Genomic DNA, 21,707 nt, shown 5'->3' on the forward strand with positions numbered 1-21,707 from the left:
CATCCACCATGGATTCTGGATCCACTCCCGGATCTCATTACTCACCCTCTGGGTCTTCCGGCCCCCAACCTGGTCAACCTCAAGCTGACTGCTTGGTTGCTCCAGTTTCACTCCTGATAAGGACTCCCGGAATCTCCTCACCAGTCAAAGCCATCCTAGTAGCAGCACATAAACCTTCCACCAGAAGAGTCTATCGAAGTAAGTGGAAATGTTTCTCCATCTGGGTGGAGCACCATCACTTGGATCCTTTCATGGCGCCTCTTACGTCGGTTTTGGATTTTCTAACTACCCTTTTTCATCAAGGGGCTAGCTGCTCTACAGTCAAGGTACAACTAGCAGTGATTTCGCATTATCATGTAGGGCATGAATCGGGCCCTCTAATTACATCCAAGCTTTGTAAAGCTTTCCTCAAGGGTACCTTCCTTCTCAGACCTCCGGTCAGGGAGGTAGTACCCCCATGGGATTTGTCTTTGGTTCTCCAAGCCTTGACTAGCCCCCCTTTCGAGCCGGCGGCTACGATTGATCTTAAATACCTCTCTTGGAAGATGGCCTTCTTGGTGGCCATTACTTCAGCTAAAAGGGTCTCTGAACTTCAGGCTCTATGTGTTAAACCACCGTATTTAGCCTTCCATCAAGATAGAGTTTACCTCCGGATCAATCTGTCCTTTCTGCCTAAGGTATCTTCGGAAGCTAATATTAATCAATCTATTAATCTTCCCGTGTTCTTTCCCAGTTACCAGAACAAAGGAGAGTACAAACTGCATTCCTTGGATGTGCACAGACAATTACACTTTTATATTCATCGAACTGCTGGTCATAGGCAATCTGACCAGTTGTTTGTCTCCTTTGCCAAAACAAGTTTAGGCAAGTCAATTTCTAAAGTTACACTATCACGGTGGATAGCTAGTTGTATCCTCTTAGCGTTAGGGAAGGCCTGCACCTCAGGGAGTCCGAGCTCATTGTACTAGGGCCGTCGCTTCTTTGGCGGCTTTTAAATCTAGGGTTCCCTTAGATGATATTTGTTCCGCAGCCACTTGGGCCTCATCTCATACCTTTATCAACCATTACAAGCTGGATTTTGTCTCCAGAGGTAGGGCATCCTTTGGCTCTGCAGTGCTCCGGAATATTCTTCCATAAAGGCCACCCAGGATTCAGGTAGCTGGGGACTCTGTCCCAAAGGTTGCTGACAAATGAAGTTCCTACTTCAGATTAAGAAGTTATGTGCTCACCATAACGTTCCATCTGAGTAGGTATTTTCATTTGTCTGCAACCATCCCCCCCTCCTTCCCCCTGACCTATAGGATCTGTCTTGGATAAGCCCTTTCCGGGGCACAATAACAATGGTTATATCGGGCAAACTTGATCTGAGGTCAGTCAGGGTTGGCAGGGGATTATGGGTAAAGGGAGGAGCTAGGAGCTTGGATCTGTGCTGTGGTAAACGTTTCCAGCTCGGATCCGAGATCGGATCCGTATCCCAAAGGTTGCAGACAAATAAAGATACCTACTCAGATGGAACGTTATGGTGAGTACATAACTTCTTATTTCTGGTTTTGTCACATATAAAATAATATCATCTGCAAATAGAGCCAGCTTTTACTGACTACCATACCAATTATATCCTTGAATTTCTGAATCCCTTATTTTTTTCCCAGTGGTTCTAAATATAATGCAAACAACAAAGGGGGAAGCGGGCAACCCTGTCTGGTTCCTCTACTCGAGCAGAAATTATCGGAGAGGACCCCATCCACTTTAATTTGTGCCTCCGATCCCTGATGTATTCTTCTAATCAACCTTATATTTGTATCAGGGAAAGCAAATGCTTCCATTTCCCTGCTCATGAAGTCCCAGACCCACCAATAAAAGTGGTGTTTCCTTGCATTCTGCATCCCTCTGGATCATCACTGTTCTGTTAATATTGTCAAATGTTTGCCTCCCCTCCACAAAACCACACTGATCCATATCTATCAATTATAGTATCACTTTTACCATTCTTTTAGCCATTATAGACATAAACACTTTATAATTGTGAAACGAAAGTCACTGGTGATGCAGAGTAAAATCACCAAACAGCTTTAATAAAACAAATAGCAGATAACAGATACACGTAAAACTGACTTAGTGCTTTCACCCAACTAGGGCATCTTCAGAGTCAGTTAAAAATGTTAACAAGCTTTTATAAATGAAATTCAAATAAGACTATAACCAAATTTGGACTGGAACTTTATAATTGTGGTTTAATATTGAAATGGGCCTGTATGAAGCTGGAGCTGATGGATGTTTACCCTCTTTAGGTATTACCGTTACCACCACCTTCTTCCAGGATGCTGGTACTTCTCCTCCTCTTAAAATACTGTCAAACAAAACCTTCCAGATCTTTATCAGTTTTTTTCCCTCCTAACTTCCACTGTATTACCATCTATTTCTAGGGACTTTCCTGCAGATCGGTTATACATAGCCATTTTTATCTTATTCATTCCTATCCTAACTGGTAGTGATTGAGCCTCATCTGTCTCTAATCTTGGCATATTTAATTCTTCCATAAACATTTCCATTTGTACCTTTTCTTGATTTCCATATTTCTCTGCTTTATACAGACTCATAAAATTTCTGAAATATTTCTAATACTTCTACAGAGTCTCTTTGTTGTCTTCCTTGTTATAGGTTGCCTAAGCTTGGTGACTGCCATTTCCACTTTCTGTTGCCTGAGTTGTTGTGCTAAAAGTTTTTGTGCTGTAGAATTATTATCAAAAAACAGTTGCTTAACCACAATCTTTGTAAACTCGTGCATATTTATTTATTTATTGTCATTTGTTAACCGGGTTGGTCCAAAGGCCCATTTTTAGTGGAGACCCGAGGAAAAAAGCTACATTTACACTTTACAGTCGCACACAAAGTAATTCAGTCATATAAAAAACAATTCAGTCATATAAAGAAGGAATTACATCTCAAAGTGAGTTAATACAACAAAGATAATAACACAATTAAAGTTGTTTTGTACAGGTTTTAATAAAAAATGAAATAATGTACATTATCAACAACATGGAGGTGCCATTAGGGGATGAAAAATGGAGTTATTTATACAGGAGCTGTGGAGGTTTGAGCTATTTGATTTTGTGTATCTTTATAGCATATTATTAAGGTAATCCCTTATTTCCTGTGTAGCATTCTGCAGTTGTTCCTTTTCTTGTTCTGAGAGATTCCTCCCATTTTGCAATATTTCAACATTTGTCAATCCCTCAAAATAATTCTTGTTACTGTTTAACCTTCTCTCTTTCTTTTATTTCCACCCAAGTTTTAAACTACACTTTAATTTTATCCCACTCCTTAGCTATGTTTTCAGAAGGTAATTCTGTCTTCTCTAGTAGCTCCTGAATTAATTCCAAAACCCATTCCTTAAATTCCTCTCCCTTCAACCTTAAGGTGGGAAAGCACTAGTGTCTCATTTTTATTTCACTACCTTAGCGTTTTTATTTTAGTTATTAGTGGCACATGATCTGAAATATACAAAACCTGAGCTAGGCTAGATAGATTTTGTATCTCGGTGAGTGGTATGTAAATTCACTCTCAACTCCTAGTACTGAATTCACATCTTCAGTGTCAAACATTTTCATAAATTTCTTCAAACCTCTACCCTCCTTTATTATATTTTCCCTTCTAGGCCCCCCAGACACAATGTTGAAACAAAATTCCAGTCTCCACCAATAAGTAATGTTCCTTGCTGAAAGCTGATTATTTCTCCCAGAATTATCTTAAGCGCCATTATAGCAGTTACGCAGCCAGGCGTTATTCCTGCTAAGATGCATGGTACAGCCTGTGCTGTTAGTAAGAGCTGTTTGATTTTGTATATCTTTATAGCTGTCCCAGACCCCAGTTGAGAAAACATTTGAATGCTCTCAGTAAACACTTTCTCCAAGCCATTTCTCTCTTTATCAAATTGTCTCCTAGTGACATGGAAACCAGACACAAAACTGCTAAGGGTGCCTTGTCTGTCAGAAAAAAAAAGCCTTAAAATATTCAATATTGTTTTTCATTTACATGCTTTGTAATAAACTTGTTATTGGATAACGCCTAGGGTTTAAACCCAGCCATTTCCCTATGCAAGCATGGAAAAGTGCACTGAGTTTTCTTTTCTCATACTCTCTTAACCAGACTTCCCCATCTCCTCCCCTCTTCTTTTTTTTGCCCTGCAGTCCCTAAATTTCTTAAAACTGAACAAAGAAAAAGAAAAACTGAGAAAACTTTACTTGGTGTAATTGGTTTTGTATAACCTTTAAAGCTGTCACACCGGGGAAAACCCCTAATTGTTTTCGGGGAACATTATGTCCTAGCCAGTTTCTCTGTTCTTTTTTTCTTTTCTCTCAGCCAATCCCCTTCCACCAGTGTGTCTCCAGTTTCCCTTTATCAGATTGTCTCCATGGAAACATTCTGCAGAAATGCTACTTCATACAGATATATATATATATATATATATATATATATATATATATATATATATATATATATATATATATATATATATTATGTGTGTGTGTGCAAGTGCTAGGAAAAAAGCCTCATAATATTCCATTTTTTTTTTTCCATTTTCGTGCTCTCTCTTAAAGGTCATTAATCAGTCATTTCCCCATGCAAGAATGAAAAAAGCACATTAATTAGAACCTTGTCATGCCTTTTTAACCAGACCCCCTTTTTAGTCATTGCATTGCCTATAGTGTATTTCTCAAAACTGTAAAGAAGACAAAGAGAAGAGGGGAGAAAAGTGCCACCTGTTTACAATCCCCATTACACTTAAAACTAGCATGTAAAGAAAATCATGTGCCACAATTACAGTATTGTTTGGAAAAGAATGACATGTTTCAGTTTATCATGAAGAGACTAATTCGTTAGTCTTTGTGTCCTCATTGGGACCAGTGTTAAAAAACCTGTGTGCTGTTCCCTCCTTGAGACAGCTGCTATAGTAAACTTAAAAGTATATATCTTGGAAGACTGCCTTTCTATTAACCATCATTTCTACAAGAAGGATATCCAGAATGCTCTGTCCTGGTTATTTGGCCTTTCGTAATGATGATGTTTTTGTAAACAAACCCATCTCTTATGCCCAGGGTAGTTACTGAAATTAATCTTAGTAAGTACACTGCTCTACCTGTTGTTTTCCAAAGTAGTCCAACAGAGGGCAGTATTTGCTGCTTTGTGTGGATGCTCACAGGCAGCTCAGGTTTTACTTGGACAGAACTAAATGTATTAGAAAATATTCTTAGCTGCTTATTTCATTCTCTAAAAAGAAACTGGGCTCCAAAGTGTTTAAAAGACTTTAAGGTAGATGTCTAATTGTAGGAAGTTCAGTTCATTCAGTAAGCCTTTATCTTCTGAGCCAAGAGCTGTCAGCTACAGTAGTAGCTACTTGTTAAGTATTCCTTAAGCCTGCGTTCTTGGATGATATTTGTGCTGTAGCTGTGTGGGCATCACTAAACTCTTGTACAAGATAGTATATGTTAAATATGAACTTTAGCTTGAGATCCTCCTTCAGGGTCGCAGCCATTATTCCCATGAGGCCACTCAGGAATCTTGGCTTCATTTGAAAAGGATATGCCACAGAACTTAATAACTTACAGAACAGTAGATGTGAATGTGCAGGTCTTTTCATCAACACACCCCCTTCCCCCATCTCATTCCATACAGGGCCTGGAGGAAAGCCCTGTGACACTTTATATTGTTCTGTGCAATTGGCTGTTTTTGCTCCACCATAGTACAGACCTCCAGAAAGCAACGATCTTGAGAGTGGACCTTCACTGCAAAGCATTATGGATAAGGGGGAGGTGCCAGTAACCTAGGAACGTTTTATATGCTGGGCTGCTCAAGTCCTAACAGCCTAGGACTTGTTGATGAGGATTAACCTACAGATCTGTTGTTTGGGTAGATATGTAATTTTTCTTTTTTCCACCTCTTCTGCTCAGTGTAGTAGGTCAAGGGTGGGTCCTGGTAGATGTGTTCTCCTTCTCATGTCAGGGAAGATTCCTTTGCACTTCTCTGCTTTTTGTTTTGATTCAACACCTCATCTCCAAATTCATGGTGAAAAGACCAATGATAATTCTTTTTGCTTTGTTATAGTTTCAGGTGTCATGAAGCATATGGGGGCGCGGTGGTGCAGAGGTTAGCATTGTCACCTCACAGCAAGAGGTTCTCCCATTCGATTCTCGGCTGGAGCGCCTTTTGTGTGGAGTCTGCATGTCCTCCCTGCGGTCGAGTGACGTCTAAATACATGCAGGTAGGTGCGTGCGTGAATGGGTGTGCCTTCTTTGAAGGTTAGGCGTCGGCAACTCGGCACTGTAAAAATCCACTGCCAATCATTAGCAGACTGGAGTTCTGCTGTGGCAACCCCTTACTGGGAAAAGCCAAAAGAAGAAGGTGTCGTGGAGCATATCATTATGGATCTCATAATTAAAGATATAGGCAACCTCCCTGAATCCTACCCAATTTGGTTTCATCATGGGCATATCCTGCCTGTTAAATCTGGAGGATTTTTTCAAAAATGTGAAAAGGTCATTGACAAGGGCAAATATGTGCACACAGCATACCTCAACTTGCCAAAGGCTTTTGACGCAATCCCACACTCAGGCATTACGTAGCTTACTAGCTTAGCAAACTGAATGTAAACGCCTTCGTTTTATGATGGTTTGCCAAACTGGCTTGCAAACCAGGCACACACTATCAAAGTGGGTGACTCCACATCAACCAGCAGACCTGTTACCAGCTGGGTGCCACAGAGATCAGTGCTGGTCCCCCTACTGTTTGGTATATCCTTCTCAGAAGTTCAGGTCAAAACCAAGACCTTTAGTAGCGAGTAGATGGGCCACATAGAAGGATTTCCTAACTACTGGCAATATGATTGTCAAAGGAAATTATATCTACCTGGGTCCCACGGTCTCTTATTACCTCTTCTGTATTAAGGGGCTTTGCCACCTGTATTGGTGGTACGTTTGTTTTCAAAGCGGATGACTATCACATTTTGGCATTTAGCTTGAGGCCATGAATTTGACACCCGCGTGTCCATCTCAGTAAAGGCCCTTTTAAAAGGATGTCATCAGCTGGAGAGTCAATTATGGCTCCAGTTTGCAGTCATTAGCGAACAGTTAGCCATAGTCCTCCTGTGTTTTGCTACGCTTCTAGGGAAGTATATGTAGAACAGTAGAGCGTCAGGACTGAGCAGGACCTGGTGTGACTGGTTTGAAGTGGGACCTGGAGCCTGCTATTCTTATCGTGTGAGTTCTGTCTGTAAGCCAGTTGCTTATTATTTTATTGAATTGGGGGTTTTATGTTCAGGGCTGTTAAGTTTTTCTGTAATACAAATGGAATGGTGTCAAGCCTTGGTGAGGGTCAAGATAGGCTCGTGAACCACCTTTCCCTCGTCTATGGCCTTGGTGACCGTCTAAAAGAGTCAATGAGTTTAGTAGGCATGATCTGCCTTAACAAAGCTGAACTGGGTGAGTCAAGTGTTTTGGAGTTCCCAATACCTTTGTTAATAGATCCGTGATGATCGCTCCACAGTCTTGCAGACCAGGCTAGTCAGGCTTATGGGGCGATAGTTACCAGGGTCAGTTGTGGCCTCCTTTGTGGAGGAATAACCATTGTTAATGCGCCATTTCTATGGGCACATAGCTTGTCAGACAGGCTGAGGTTGAGCACGATGTTAGGTGGGGTTAGTTTGTTCTGTAGTTTGTGTAAAGAGGCGCGGCCTGGGACACCATCTGGTCATTGGCGGCTGTGTTTTGGCTTTTTGAAGGATATTTTCACCTGTGAGGTCTGTGATTTTTGGGACACTACGCACTGTAGCCTTGTTTGTGGAGCCCTTTGGAGATGAGAGGGGAGTGGTTGCACTGAATCTATCTGCCAGGATACTTAGCAATATCAGTTCAGTTTATTTTGTGCTATATTGCACTAGTACAGTGCATATCTGCGAGTTACCACTTGGGTGTAACATAGCTAAAGAAGGTTGTTGTGAGATTTATCTTTTGATCATAGCTACTTTCTGCAGCGAAGTTAGCCTTGGATGATTTCATGAGGGACCTTGGTTTCTTACTGATACTGATCAGGGATGTGCCTGCTTAGGATTTGCTTTTTTTTGAACTAGTTTCCTCCTTCTGTTAACATAGCCTGTTTATGGCAGGGGTCCACCATGCTAGTTTGCTCCTCTTAGAGAGTGAGTCTTGAATTTTTGTTAGGGATGGCACAATCCATGCATCCTTGTAGGTGCTCATAGGGGGTGCATTGTAAAGGTTTTCTGCATCTTTGGTGACACGCTTTAGGCGTGGGGGCTGTGAAACATACCACCTCTGTCTTAAGTAAAGGTGAGGATTTGCTTTAGAAAAGTTTTTACTGTGGTTTCCTTAGTTGGGGTGTTGGTGGTGTGTGGACACCCAGGTGTTGGTTATGGTCTGATCTAACCAGTGGCGGGTTGACCTCCGGTGTGGAACACCTGTCACCCATGTTAATTGATGACCAGGTCCATTATGTTTTCACCTCCTGGTAGAGTTTATCAGCTGATCGGTGTTGTTTGAGTTGATGAATTCCAGGAAGCGCTAGGTCACAGGGAGTTTGTACTCACAAGTAGTTTTCCCATTGAATGGTAGGAGTATTGAAATGCGTAATATCAGGGTGTTGGTGGGACCTTCGCATTTTGCAGTGTCTCCAGAAGGTGGAGTGAGGTGGTCCTGGGTCATGGAAGGGTGATCTGCGCTTAGACTGCAATTTGCATTGCAGATTTGCCTGATGTTAGTTGCACATGGATGATCTCAGAGGTATCATGTTTATCCACTAATCTGGAGGTGTAGGTATCACTTGATAAATATGGATACACCCCTCCTTTTGTGTTTGGTCCATGTTCTGAGGCGAAACATGTAATTATAGTTGTAGCCAGTAGTGGTGGGGTGCTCTCTGGAGCCTTGAACCAGGTTCCAGTTACTGCACAGATAACCGGCGTTCTCCATACTGTGGAGTGCCAGTGCGATGCATTTGGATTTAAGCAGCTTGGCGTTGAGTAGCATAACCCTCTGTTTTGTTGGTGTGTGTTTGCGGGGTTGGGTTTGACTTTTGAGCCTTGCCTAAAAGGCACTATGGGGGCAACAAGAGTCTTGGCCATTTATTCGAAAGCCTGGGGAACCAGGTGCAAGTCGTCTCTTACGCGATACGCGTGGCAAGAGCATATCATCCCAAGGCCTGACTGAACAATAAGATCCCCCTTTGAATGACACCAGAAGCTTAGCCAATTGTTGAAATTGATCATTTTTTCTTTATACTGAGGTATCATTCTTGGTAGAAACGGGATGCTCAGGGTCCAGGGTCATACCAGCCTAGGCTATGTGATCAGAGTGCTCTTCCGTGTCTCTCTCTTCATGTGGTCCAGGAGGAGTGCGTCTCAGGTCATTCACCAACACAGACAACCCAGAGTCCTTATTTGTACTTGTTCTGGAGTGACCAGAGTGCTGTGTTATGTGAAAGTTCTGGGTCCCCAACAGGCAGCTAACGGTAACCTTCCCGGCTTGTCAGCCCTGGTGAGTGGGATGTCAGTGTGCCTGACTATAGAGTCACCTATTACTAGTGTGTTAGGTGCTCTGGCCCTTGGGGCTGTGTTGTCGACTTTACTGATTGTGTTTTTATGTGTGTTTGTCTGGTTTGTGGGAGGTGCATGTTGTTTGGGTGTCTGCTTTGTAGGATGTCTCTGAAATGCTGCAGGTTTTATTTAGAGCCTCAGTATGATTTTGTGTATTTATGTGTATTTTACCAGTGCTGTTTTAGTAAGATCTGTGTGCGGCTGGAGGTGTGTGATGCAAGTGTTAACTTTCTCCTCCTGACTGTCCTATTCAGTCTTAGGTGGAGACAACCCAGCTTCCAGTTTGGCTGTATAATTGCATCTCACATATGTTTGTGTTTGTGGTAGGAGGAGGGGCTTTCTGTGTACATGAGGCAGGATTTGTAATGTGCCTCAGGATGCCCAGATTCACCAGCTGACTGGAGGTACACCTGAAATTGCACTTTGGTCACATACCTAAATAGTAGGGTGAGCACTTAATTAAGCTTGGTTGGTGAGGGTGAATAAAGAGCCTTGCCCTGCTGAGCAATCAGTGTCAGGGTATGGTGCTTATTATTAGGTCCTAAGCAAGTGCTGGTCTGTAGGATCGCGTTTTGAGTGCTTAGGTAGAAGTTGGAGCTAGTTTCAAGGGAAAACTGAAGGGGGCAATTGGAGCAGGAATAATGTAACCGGAGCTCCCGGTCTGCAAAACCGTGCAAACTGGTTTTTATAGTAGGAAATGAAAGAGAGAATTAGCCCAAAATGGCCAATAAACTACTAACTTCTGGGCTGGAACCACTCCTCAAGGGATGAATAGGATTGCTCAAGCTCCCTCTCTCACAGGTGAACAGAGAATTCCCTTCTATCCAAGTAAGGCATGGGCAACTCAGAGCTTATCACAGCCTGAATTCCTTTAGCCTGGCTTGGACTATACCCCAAGCTTAGAAAGTAGGGAAACAACAAATTTTTTTTTTTTTTTAAAGAGATAAGGCATAAACAGTAAAAATACACTTAAAACAGCTTTCAACAACTACAAGCGATCAGAAACTGTACGCTGGTGTGTAGCCTACAAACGGATAAACAAATTATTTAGGCAAAAACTTTTTAGAAAGTGCAGGCAGTCAAGTAAGTACAATATGTGAAAAACAAGCTTTTAAATTTGCAATAAATGCTGGAAAAATATATGAGCAGAAAGCAGTTAGGTACAGCAAGAAAATACAAGCGATGAAAATCTCCAAGTCTCTCTTCTAAGCTAGAGGCTTGTATCAGTTTAAGACTTTCTAGTGCTACCCAGTAGGTTAGTTTACAGGAAAGATGAAACTATGAAGCCAGATGTGGTCTTTTAAACCAGAAAGTTAGAAAGAGGCGGTAAAACTGTCCAAATGGTCAATAAACTACAATTTCTGGGCCAAGAACACTCTCTCTCTCTCATGGTAGAAAGGCTATCTAGTGCTTGCAACCACTGATAGCTTCAAGAGGCTTCTCTCAACACAGAAGGGCTTGCGAGGCTCAGAAGCTTGCCAACAGTCCTGGATACAATATATCTGGACTTAGACTAGTTACAGGAAGGTGGGAAATAAGCACAGTCTTGACTTTTTAAACCAGAGCGTTGAAAGAGATGGGAAAAATGTCCAGACAGCCAATAACTACAGTTTCTGGGCCAGAATCCTCCTCTTGTAGGTAGGCTACCTAATGCCTACTCTCACTGATAAGCTTGAGGCTTCCCTTCCAACACAGAGCGGCTTGGGGATCGAAGCTTACAGAGTCCTGGATACAACAAATCTGTACACCAGGACTAGACTAGTAACTGAGAAGAGGCAGGAAACATATATACAAGCCTTACAGGCTTTTAAATCAGAAGGTTGAAAGAGATAAAAAGCTTCCAAGCGGCAATAAACAAATTTTGGGTGAGAAGCCTCCTCCTTTGGTAGATAGGTTGCCTAGTGCTTACCACTCCCAACTGATAAGCTAGAGGCTTCTCTCCAACACAGAAGGGTTTGGGGGCTCAAGAAGCCCCACCAACGGTCCTGGATACAGCAAATCTGTACCTGAACTACACTAGTTATATAGGAAAGGTGGGTTTTAACCAGAAGTAGAAAGAGATGGAAAAACAGCCAAACACTTAATGAACTATAATTTCAGGGCCAAACCCACTCTTCTTGTGGTAGATGGGCTGCACCTAGTGCTTACCACACCACTGATAAGCTAGAGGCTTCCCTCCAACAGAAGAGCTTGGGGGAGCAAACTGCAACAGCCCTGGATACAGCAAGTCTTTATCTGGACTTGACTAGTTGGAAAGGCAGAAAACAAGCTTAGAATTTTTTTTTTATACAGAAAAGCAGCTAAAATAGCAGTAAATACAATTCAAATTGTAGTGTGTAGCACACCCAAGTGTGTAACAACACTAAACAAAATACAGTTCAAATAAATGCAATTAAATTAACAAATGACTAAAAACAAGTGCAGAAGACAGTAAATTAGAGGCTACTAACAAGCAGTAATAAATTGCAGAGTAAGAGTGACTGAACAGATAACAGCACACAGAGAGCAAGACAGTTACAGTAAGAGCAGCTGAATAAAATGTATATATATTTTTATTTTATTTATTTATTATTTTTTTTTTTTTGAGGAGAGACAGAGCAGGATTAGAGGCTACAGGGTTGTCCTTCCCAAATGCTCTCTTGTACACAGTAGGAGTGCGAAATCAGATATGATCTCACTGCACTCCAGTTGAGTGAGCAAATGAGATGGGCCCAGAAGGAGTATCAAATACAAATCTACAGAGGGGCAGGCACTCCAAAGCCACCAACATTAACACCAAGTAAGAACAGGGAGGGTGGGTGGAGGGGCAACTTCAGCAGAGAGACAGCCACAACTTCAGTTCAGTTAATATTCAGTGAAACACAAATGACAAATTACAGTACTATATGAAAAGAGCAGGCGGCCACGGTGGTGCAGTGGTTATATTGCATACTTATAACAAGAAGGTTCTCAGTTCGATCCTGTGCAGGGTGCCTTCTGGAAGTCTGCATGTCCCTCCCTGTGATCGTGGGTTTTCCTCCGGGTGCTCGGTTCCTCCCACATCCCAAAGACATGCTGTAGGTGGATTGGACACTCTAAATTGGCCCTAGGTGCGGTGGTAATGGTGTGCATTTCTATGGAAGGTTGGACACCGGGGCTGGCAACCGACACTGTAAAACTCCACTGCCAGTCATGAGCCGGACAAGGTGATCGCTGTGGCGACCTCTAACTGGGGAAAAGGCAAAAGAAAGAAAGGCGACTATGAAAAGAGCAGATAAGTGTACTTAAATTCTGCGTATACATCCTGTTAATTTCAGGTAGATGTTAGCCGTCCAAAGCTCTGAAGTGTTAAAGCAGAGATAACTCAAAATGTACCACTTATATAAGGCAAGACGGAATATCAGTGATGAGGTGAAAATACCCCACTGCTGTCAATGGCTACTCCAAATTCTAACCAGTACTCTGTAGAGGGCTATTTATTCAGTTGAGTTAATATTCAGTGAAAAACACAAATAAAGTACGGTACTATATGAAAAGAGCAGATAAAAGTGCACTTTACAATTCACTTATATGTCTAGTTGATTTCCAGGTAGATTGGCGACCAAAGCTCAGATTTTAAACAGGGCCACAACAGATGTAGACTCTCGTTGCTACTAAACCTTTCAGCTGAAATATCATAAGTGATTGGGGCCCTGGAAGGTTTTACTTTGCCATTAGAGTTCTACATTTGGAGAGAAACATTTTTTTAGATAAGTATACAATTTGGTCCTCATTTCTTTCGTAGCCTGGTCCAGTTTCGGGGCATTTCTGTCACTGGAAGCCTTGTGGATGTAAGAGGTGTGATTTTGCAGCACTGGCTGGACAAAACCAAATTTTAAAGAGTGTGCATTTCCACCCATCTTTAAAACTTCTCTGTTTGATTTAAGTTTTGACTTGCAAGCTTCATCCCTGTTTGAACTCTCTGCTTCGTTGACACTGGCATTTATCTGTTTTCTTTGCCATAGTGGCAACCGGAAGGCAGTGATTCACACCAGATATGTAACCCAACCTCAGGTTTTACCCAGCTTGTGGATGCATACATTTAAGAAGAAAGAGTAGATCTCACATCTTTCTTCACCAAATTGGAAAGAACTGGCAGTCCTGAAGTAAATCTTTTCTGGAATTGGATTTTCAGCTCGTGTCTTTTGCCATCGACCTAGATGGGTACAGTCATTATAAAATGCTGCTGTCAGAGATTGCTTAAGCTAGAAGTGGGACTGCCCTGAGAATACCTTCCTTACATACATCTCTGCTGCAACCATTTGGAGCTTAGTTAACACTTTCACCATGTGTTACTTCTGCATCACCACTGTGAGTTCATGCCTCCTTTGGTTATCTGCACATTAATGATCAATTTTCTAATCATAGACATCCCTGCTGTCAAGGTGCTTTTTACCTATTAGTTTACTAGCTGAGCCATTGAGAGATAGTACAAAGTGCTTAAATGAATACACCCAGTTATTTAAATTGTGAATGATCTGATGTTGGGTATAGCCAGTATGTTATTACAGTGTCAGCTAACCCATAAAGGGAGCCTCCTTTGTGGATCCTAATAGCTCCCCAGTCCCTCTGTACTTGGTACCACCTCAACTATCACTTACCTGTTAGGTTCTCAGAGTAAATCAGACACTTGTATTTTACTTATTAACAGGTATAGGTGTCTAATCCGCTGATCACCATTTCTTAATTTAAAGGTGCACACAGTCACTTTGTGCCCTTGAGCTGTCCCATCCTATGTCTAGATGTGCTCTAAAAGTTTGTAAGTAATATCAAGGTGTGCATTGACATCAATGACGCCTGTACTGACTGTAGGAGCTTCCAAGAAAAAAATACAAGATACTGACTGGTAGGAAGGATGTACTGTTGTTGACCGTCAAGGTGAGTCAACTTTTGACCAGTCAATCTGATAAGAATATCTGTTATTTCTGGTGGATAACTTGTTCTGTAAACTAATGTAACTGTCCATTGTTGCATAACATACCTGTTCATTACTAATTTCATTATATTTTGTGCATATTTCTTAATTAAAATGTGAATGATATTTTTTCTTTCGAGTTTATTAATGAACAGAAAAAATGTGATGAAATATTTCACTGAAAACAAAAAGTGCAGTTTAGCAAGACCTTGATTCACCAAACATTTCCAGACAAGATGGTTGGGATATGTGAAGGCGATACTGTAGTCCGATGTACAGCTTCGAGCTGTATCAGGAGCTAATATATTTCACTTCTGCTGCTCCGCGATTGAGCTCTGCTCATTGTCAGGTAAAATTACAAACCATCTCATTACAGCGTGGCAACTATAGCAAACTAGTAGTTTACTAGGGTTTGTAGGTATTCCCCTTGGTCGGTATCTGAAAGCTGCAATAGAAGAAGCATAAACGTAAGATGTGGAAAGATGCCATTTACTACACCCAGCCTTGCTTTGCACAACTGGTAATTTTCAAAATGGTTCATCAACGGGAAAACAGTCCCCATAGATGATTGCAGGAATTTCACTGTTGTAGCGTCATGTGGTACGCAGGATGTTCCACGATTCCTAAATGCCTTAACTCAGATACTCATGCAGATTTTTAAAGGTCCATTTGTATACTTAAAATGTACAGTTACCACCACCTGTATATTGGCACTTTGTCCTTATTACTCTAGACTTGTCCATACTAAGATTTTCTTTGCAATTATTGCATTTTCCAACTCCATTTACATTGTATCCTCCTATGTAGAAGATAAACACTTGTATATAGCATATTTCAGTTCTATAAAGTAATTTATACATGTTTCTAAGTAGATGGTGTATATTTTATTGAACCCTTTGCATTTTATTTGGTTGAGTTTTTTACTCCCTGGACTGTGTCCAGTATATCTGTTTACTATTCATGCCCCAACATCAGGCACACTTCTATGCTTCACCACATCGGCAAAGCGTGAAACTCAACTGATGAGTGTTAACATTGTACATATGCAGTGATTAAACAAGTACAAAACCAAGCATTTTAGTGAGTTTTCTTAAATTCTTTGGGTGTGTTGCAACTTCACATGGGAGCCATCTTTTCCTTCAATCATCTTTTTTTTGTGTGGTGGTCCAATGTTGGGGGCTTTCTTGGGTGTGGTGAACTACGCACCTGCTGCCACACTGATTTTGAAACATGGTTAAGAATTTGTTGGTATTTGGCTGTGCATTTTATTCAGTTTTTACTTTTCACGAAGGTAGTTATCTGTTTCTTTAATTGAAATTTCTTACAGTTGCAATCTATTTTAATCCTTTAAAACAGTCTCAGCCAGCAGGTATTGTACAGTACATGGTACCCACTCTGCAAGAGTTGTTAAAAGTGATTGCCATTTACTCTACTCCCACAGTAGCTGCCTGCAGAGATGATGACTTGAATCATGTAGTATTTCAAGATACTAGAATGTGTCCAACTTGAGAGGGGAGACAGGAGGCTGGGCCGGTATGGATTTGGTGGGTGCCAACAGACATTCTTTATTTCTAGCACCTGGGTATTGACGGTAGATGCTGCGGCCTCAGTCAGTCAGTCCCAAAAGAAGGGTAGAAGTGCTCAGGTGGGGACATTCCTTGAGAAAGCAAAGAATGCCCACATTTTGTACCATACACACACACAGGTTGATGATTCAAAACACCCACCCTAGTACCATGTTCAACTACACCAGCCTCACTTGAGGCTTTGTGCCTGTGGAATAGCACACAGCGATGGATATCTACTCATTATAGGGGGTGCTGCCACCACTGACCTGGAAGCTACCGCCCCGTGTACAACAAGCCTGGTCTGCACGGCCATGGGCAGCATCCTGGAGCTTATGACAAAGACATATAGGCAGCCTCCAAACTCTGGACCCCACTCAGTTTAGGTTTGGCAAAGTGGAATTTTTTGAATTTTCAAATATTTGGTATTATTGAAGTAGTGTTGCTTGAGAGCAACCCTTCCTCCACTTTTGTCGTTTAGATCGGTTTGTTTAAAATAAAAAATAATTTAGTTTTGAAAGTTGGTGTTTTCAGAGGTAGAGTGAGGCCTAACCAACCCCTTACTTTGGGTCGAGCAACTCTTGGGGCTGAGAACAAGGAAGCGGATCGAGGAGCGGAGATGTCTTGACTCTGACTTTGTCAGATCCGAGCGTTCCGCCGAACCTAGTTTTCCTTGGCCTCTACTCCGCTCCTCATGTGAACAGGAAGAGTACTTCATGTTGGTTGCCAAGGAGGTGTACTCTCCTTCATCCCTGGAAGCATGGTGGGAAGGTTCTCTCAGAGTTGAGACCCAGCCATTGCTTCCAGGCTCTGCCCAGGCTGTGGTTGGTCAAAACACATCATGTGCCAGAATAGCCCATGCTAGAAGGGAACCCCAGGTGGATCCCGTCATGGAACCCCGTGACATGAACCCTCTTCAAGTGTCCCACTGAGGGGCTCCAGGCATTCTATGTAAGAGGAGGCACATGGACTCCCCAAGTCCCTCACAGAAGATATTGACTTGGATGAAGGTGAGGGGTTCCCCCCAAGGTCACCTCGAGGATGTCTCCTTTGGAACATCATGGAAATCCCTCCTCAGAGGGAGGTTGGGTCAGCCAAAACCTCTGATGAGTCCAGTATTCCTGGAGCCCTTTGGCATGGGACCATCCCCATCTGGGTGTCCCCTCCCTGCAGATCATTAGTGGATCTGTACCAAGTGGGCATGGAAGTAGCCACAGCACCATAGAGCCAATATCCAAAACACCAAGACAGGATCCTTTCTCCTCCCACAGGCAGGCTTGGTGCAAGGTATCCCTATGGATGCTGGTGGTGGCAGCTGCCACGAGAGAACTGGCTCAGGATAGTTCTTGGTTCACCCTCTAGACAAAGAGGTCTAGAGTGATTTGGATAGCTTTAGGAAGCAAGTTTTTCTTCCAGCTGATGTTTTCCATATGAGCACTGAATTATTTGAGGAATTTCCGTCTTTGGAGCTCCAGCAAGACCTAGTCACGAGATTGTGTGTAGTAAGCCCCAAGTCTTGTCGCAAGGATAGCGACTGTTCTCGTTAATGTCAACTCTGAAATCCGTACGAACACGTCCGTAGTCTTCTTTCCCATGCCGCGGAAGGGCGGCTAGGGTGGCTAGGACGTGTAGCTATGGTGGCACGCGAAACTCAGACTCTGTCAATTCACAGACCCCTAAGAAGCGTCATTTACAAATGTTCTCTGGCGGTTCCTCCGCCTTGTTTTGGGAGACAGTTGGTATCTGGTCCAGAAGCGAGAAAGGGCCGGAAAAGACTTTGTCTGCCAGCCAGTCCCTTCTGGCAGCCCTGAAAGATCCTTTTCAGGAATCAGAAGGCAGAAGAGATGGTTCTGAAAATCTCAGTTTTCGGGACACTCAGGACAACTCGTCCCTAGAGGCAGAGGGGACAAGACAGATTACGCCTCCAGGGCAGAGGGGCCCTGCGGAACTTTGGGTCTAGGGAGACCTTCTTGGACAGACCCATGGCAACTCTGGAACAGTCAGGGATGAATACATTGCACTAATGGTGTAGGAGTCCATTATGATGGACGTTAGGTTACTTCAAATAATATCTAGAGGATAACTAATCCCATTCATTGCCCTGTCCAAAGTGCCTCCCGGATGTTCCACCCGCCCAAAGGAAGCCGTAGCATACAAAATTTCAAAGCTGCTACAATGCGGGCCATCAAGCGGTCCCCCCAGATCAGTCGGATCAGGCATTTTACTCCAGGTTCTTTTTGGTGCCAAAAAGGCCGGGGACCTCAGACCAATATTGGACCTGTCAAGCCTGAACCTGTCTATAATGGTAAAATTCCAGATGGTTACCTTGCGGTCCATTCTACCTTACCTCGAGAATGCGACTGGATATTGCTCGATAGACCTCAGGATGCTTACTACCACATCAAAATTTTGCAGAAGCTCAGGAGATTCCTTAGCTTCTGGCACAGGGTAATCATTTCCAGTTCAGAGCCCTACCCTTTAGTGCCTGAAGCTTCCAGGGTGTATACCAAGGTTATGGCAGTTGCTTAGTGGCTCTACAGACTTAGGAATTCAGGTGTTTCCTTACCCAGGCGACTGGATCCTGTACCTTACCAAGTGTCTACTGCATGGCCAGAGACTCCTTCCACCACATCTTGCAGTCAATCTAGGGATTAATATCAACATCACAATTCAACCGACACAGACCTTGGAATTCCTTGGGAGCCGCGGTTGGACCTCTACTGTTGCAAGTTTTTCTCACTGGGACAGGGGTCTAGAACCTACAGACCCATGTGTCGATCCACAGTCCCAGGGCTGATAAGCGGCGGCGTTCTCCAAGCTTTAGGCTCCATGTACATGCATTTCAATTCTTCCATGCCGCGTGCCTTCACGTAGAGGTTGCCTCAGTGGACACTTTGGCAGTTCAGTGGTCTTGGTTAGACCTCCCCATGGACTACCATATAGCAGTCAGCAGAACCTGCAAGATTTCTCTTCTTTGGTGGCTCCAATCAGCGGAAATCTTGGCAGGTCATCGCTGCAACTGACCCAAGCCACAGTGACCGAGGGCGCCTCTAGCTCAGGTGGGGGGGCACTTTTGGAAGGGGCGGTCGAGGGCGTGGTCCCAGACGAGACCAGATTGCATATCAATGTTACAGAGATGAGGTCAGTGCTCTGGTCTCTGCTCTAATTCCTCCTGATTCTGGATCCCTACCGGATCTCATCTCCCATCCCTCGGGCATCAGTCCATGCGATCTGGACAACCCTCAACTGATGGCTTGGTTGCTCCAAATTTCCTTTATCACTAGGACTCTTGAGTCTGTCATCTGGTAAAGAGCATTCTGGTGGCATCTCACAAAGCTTCTACTAGGAAGTTTATTCATAACAAATGGAAGCAGCTTCTCCATTTGGGCTTTCAAGAGGAACCTAGGTCCATTTATAGCCCGGTTCTGCAGTGTTGGGTTTTTTGTCAAAAATTTTCCAACAGGGGCTTCAAGTTCCTCTACAGTGATAGTACAACTGCCAGCTTATTTAATTTTCATGCTGCGTGAAAATCTGAATGCTCTGCCCTCTTTGAGATTGTTAGAGACCTTTCTAAGAAGTACTTTTCTTTTTGCATCACCGGTTAAAATTCCGTCCCTCACTTAGGACCTTATCCTGGTTCTACAGGCATTGGTGGCACCCCATATGAACCAGCAGCGTCGAGTAATTTGAAATTTCTGTCTAGAAGACAAGCTTTTCTGGTAGCCATTACCTCAGCCTAGGGTTTCTACAAAGTCAAGCTCTGTTGCCATGCCCCCATACTTGATCTTTCATAAAGACAGGTTTAAACTTCACACACGAACCCTTCTTTCTTCTAGAAAGTTGCTTCTGAATATAATATTGACAGATGATTAATCTGCCTGTGTTTTTCAAATTTCCAGGACAAGGGTGATATAAGCTGACTGCTAGATGTTCATAGACAGCTTCATTTCTGTTTACACAGGACTAAACAATTCCAAGTAAGTCTGGCCGAATTATTAGGTGTCCTTTTTCAGACCCTTTTGGGCAGGAGGCCATTTCAAGGTCTCCTTAGCTAGCTGGTTTACACAATGTGGCCTGCAAGTTTATGGGGCTAAGGCCTATCCCACCTGGTCTATTAAAGCTCATTCTGAGTCTATGGCAACTTCTGCTGCCTTTTGGTCTAGTGTTTCTCCTGGATTGATATTTGTGCAGCAACGACCTGGGCAAGAGATTCCATACGTTTCTTCTCATTATGGATGGATTTGATCTCTAGAGGAGAGCATCCTTTTGCTCTCTTGATTATGGAAATTGCTCCTCCAGAGTTTTGGTAGTTGAGATTCTGTCCCACGGGTTGCAGATAAATGGCAGTTAACTACTTCAGATACTTGAAGTGTGTACTCACCATAACGTTCCATCTGGTAGTTACTTCATTTTCTACAGCTCATCCCTCTCTCCTTCCCTGGAACCTGAAACAATACAGGTTAGTGTTACTGAGTTGCTAATAGTTTGATTGGTGGCAAATAGATCTGAGGAAGGTGGGAGATGTGAGAGATTGTGGGTAGGGGAACTTGGAGCAGATGCTTGATAAAATGTTGCCATTCCGGATCACGATGTGGATCCGAATGAGTTGCAGAAAATGAGGTATAACTACTCAGATGGAGCGTTATGGGTGAGATTTTTCCTTAACTTCTTTTTTATCATCGTGTCTGCTGAAGTGTTCAATTTGTGATGCCTGTTAATGTTCTAGTTAATCAATGGTACTTTCTTTGGGCTGCTTGTTGCAGATGCCTTTAATACTGCATTGGCTAACTATCATCACGGTGGTTGGTTAGTGTTCAGCATCTGCTATTTTTTCTCAATAGTAATGTGAGGGTTGACAAAATGCAGTCCTGGAACCAGTTTTGCGCTGAAAATTACAAAGCTTCACTTACTGTGGCAGTCTCGGCGCCAATACACTCATTTCCTCATCTACACCATTCTTCGGGCATGCAAACTGTAAGGAAGATCTGGATGATCTTTTGAACTTCAACCTCAATGTATGATGCTCGCACTTGATGTAAAGGGATTTCAATTGTATTGTTAAACCTCATAGCGAATTGTGCAGACTCATCCAAGTCCTAGGAATGGAACTGCGGTTTGAAGCTGGAAAAAGGTGTAGAAAATACTCTAGATATAAAAACATTATTAAACATGCTTAATGTGGGGAAAAGGAAAAAGTATTAGATAACATAATAGATATAAGTGGTATCTTTCATTTAATACCCGTTTAAAATACACAGACGAAGCTGACAATGTTTAATGGAAGTGGAAGTAAATGTGCACTATCCTCCATATGTATTTCTGCAACATGAGTAGAATGAGGGGAAGTTAACTTGATGAGTACAGGTGGAAATGTATATGAGGTTTCATTTATCTGTTTCTAATATATTAAATCTCATGATATTATTCAAACCACAGATGTTTCACATGCAGGTTTCTGAAGATTTGTACTGTCATAGTTCCTTAAAGTATGTACTTGCGGTTTTACACTTTTATTTGACAAAATAGAACGTTAGTACTTTTTATTAACTTATTTTGCAACATAATGGGTAAAAAGAGAAAGAAATAATTTAGACATCATGATTAG

General features: G+C 42.6%; 1 protein-coding gene across 1 annotated transcript in view; it reads left to right on the forward strand.

Annotated features, from left to right (window-relative positions):
• Positions 1-14,765, forward strand: part of KNTC1 (kinetochore associated 1) — a 3,090,908-nt gene extending 3,076,143 nt beyond the window's left edge. The window contains exon 64 of the mRNA XM_044068909.1: positions 14,675-14,765. Coding sequence (XP_043924844.1) covers positions 14,675-14,719 — 45 coding nt within the window. The 3' untranslated portion in view covers positions 14,720-14,765. The remainder of the gene's footprint in view (positions 1-14,674) is intronic.
• The last annotated feature ends 6,942 nt before the right edge of the window (positions 14,766-21,707 follow it).

This window comes from Protopterus annectens, chromosome 4.part0 (assembly GCF_019279795.1).
Source record: "Protopterus annectens isolate FY-2018-M chromosome 4.part0, PAN1.0, whole genome shotgun sequence".
NCBI classification, from domain to species: domain Eukaryota; kingdom Metazoa; phylum Chordata; order Ceratodontiformes; family Protopteridae; genus Protopterus; species Protopterus annectens.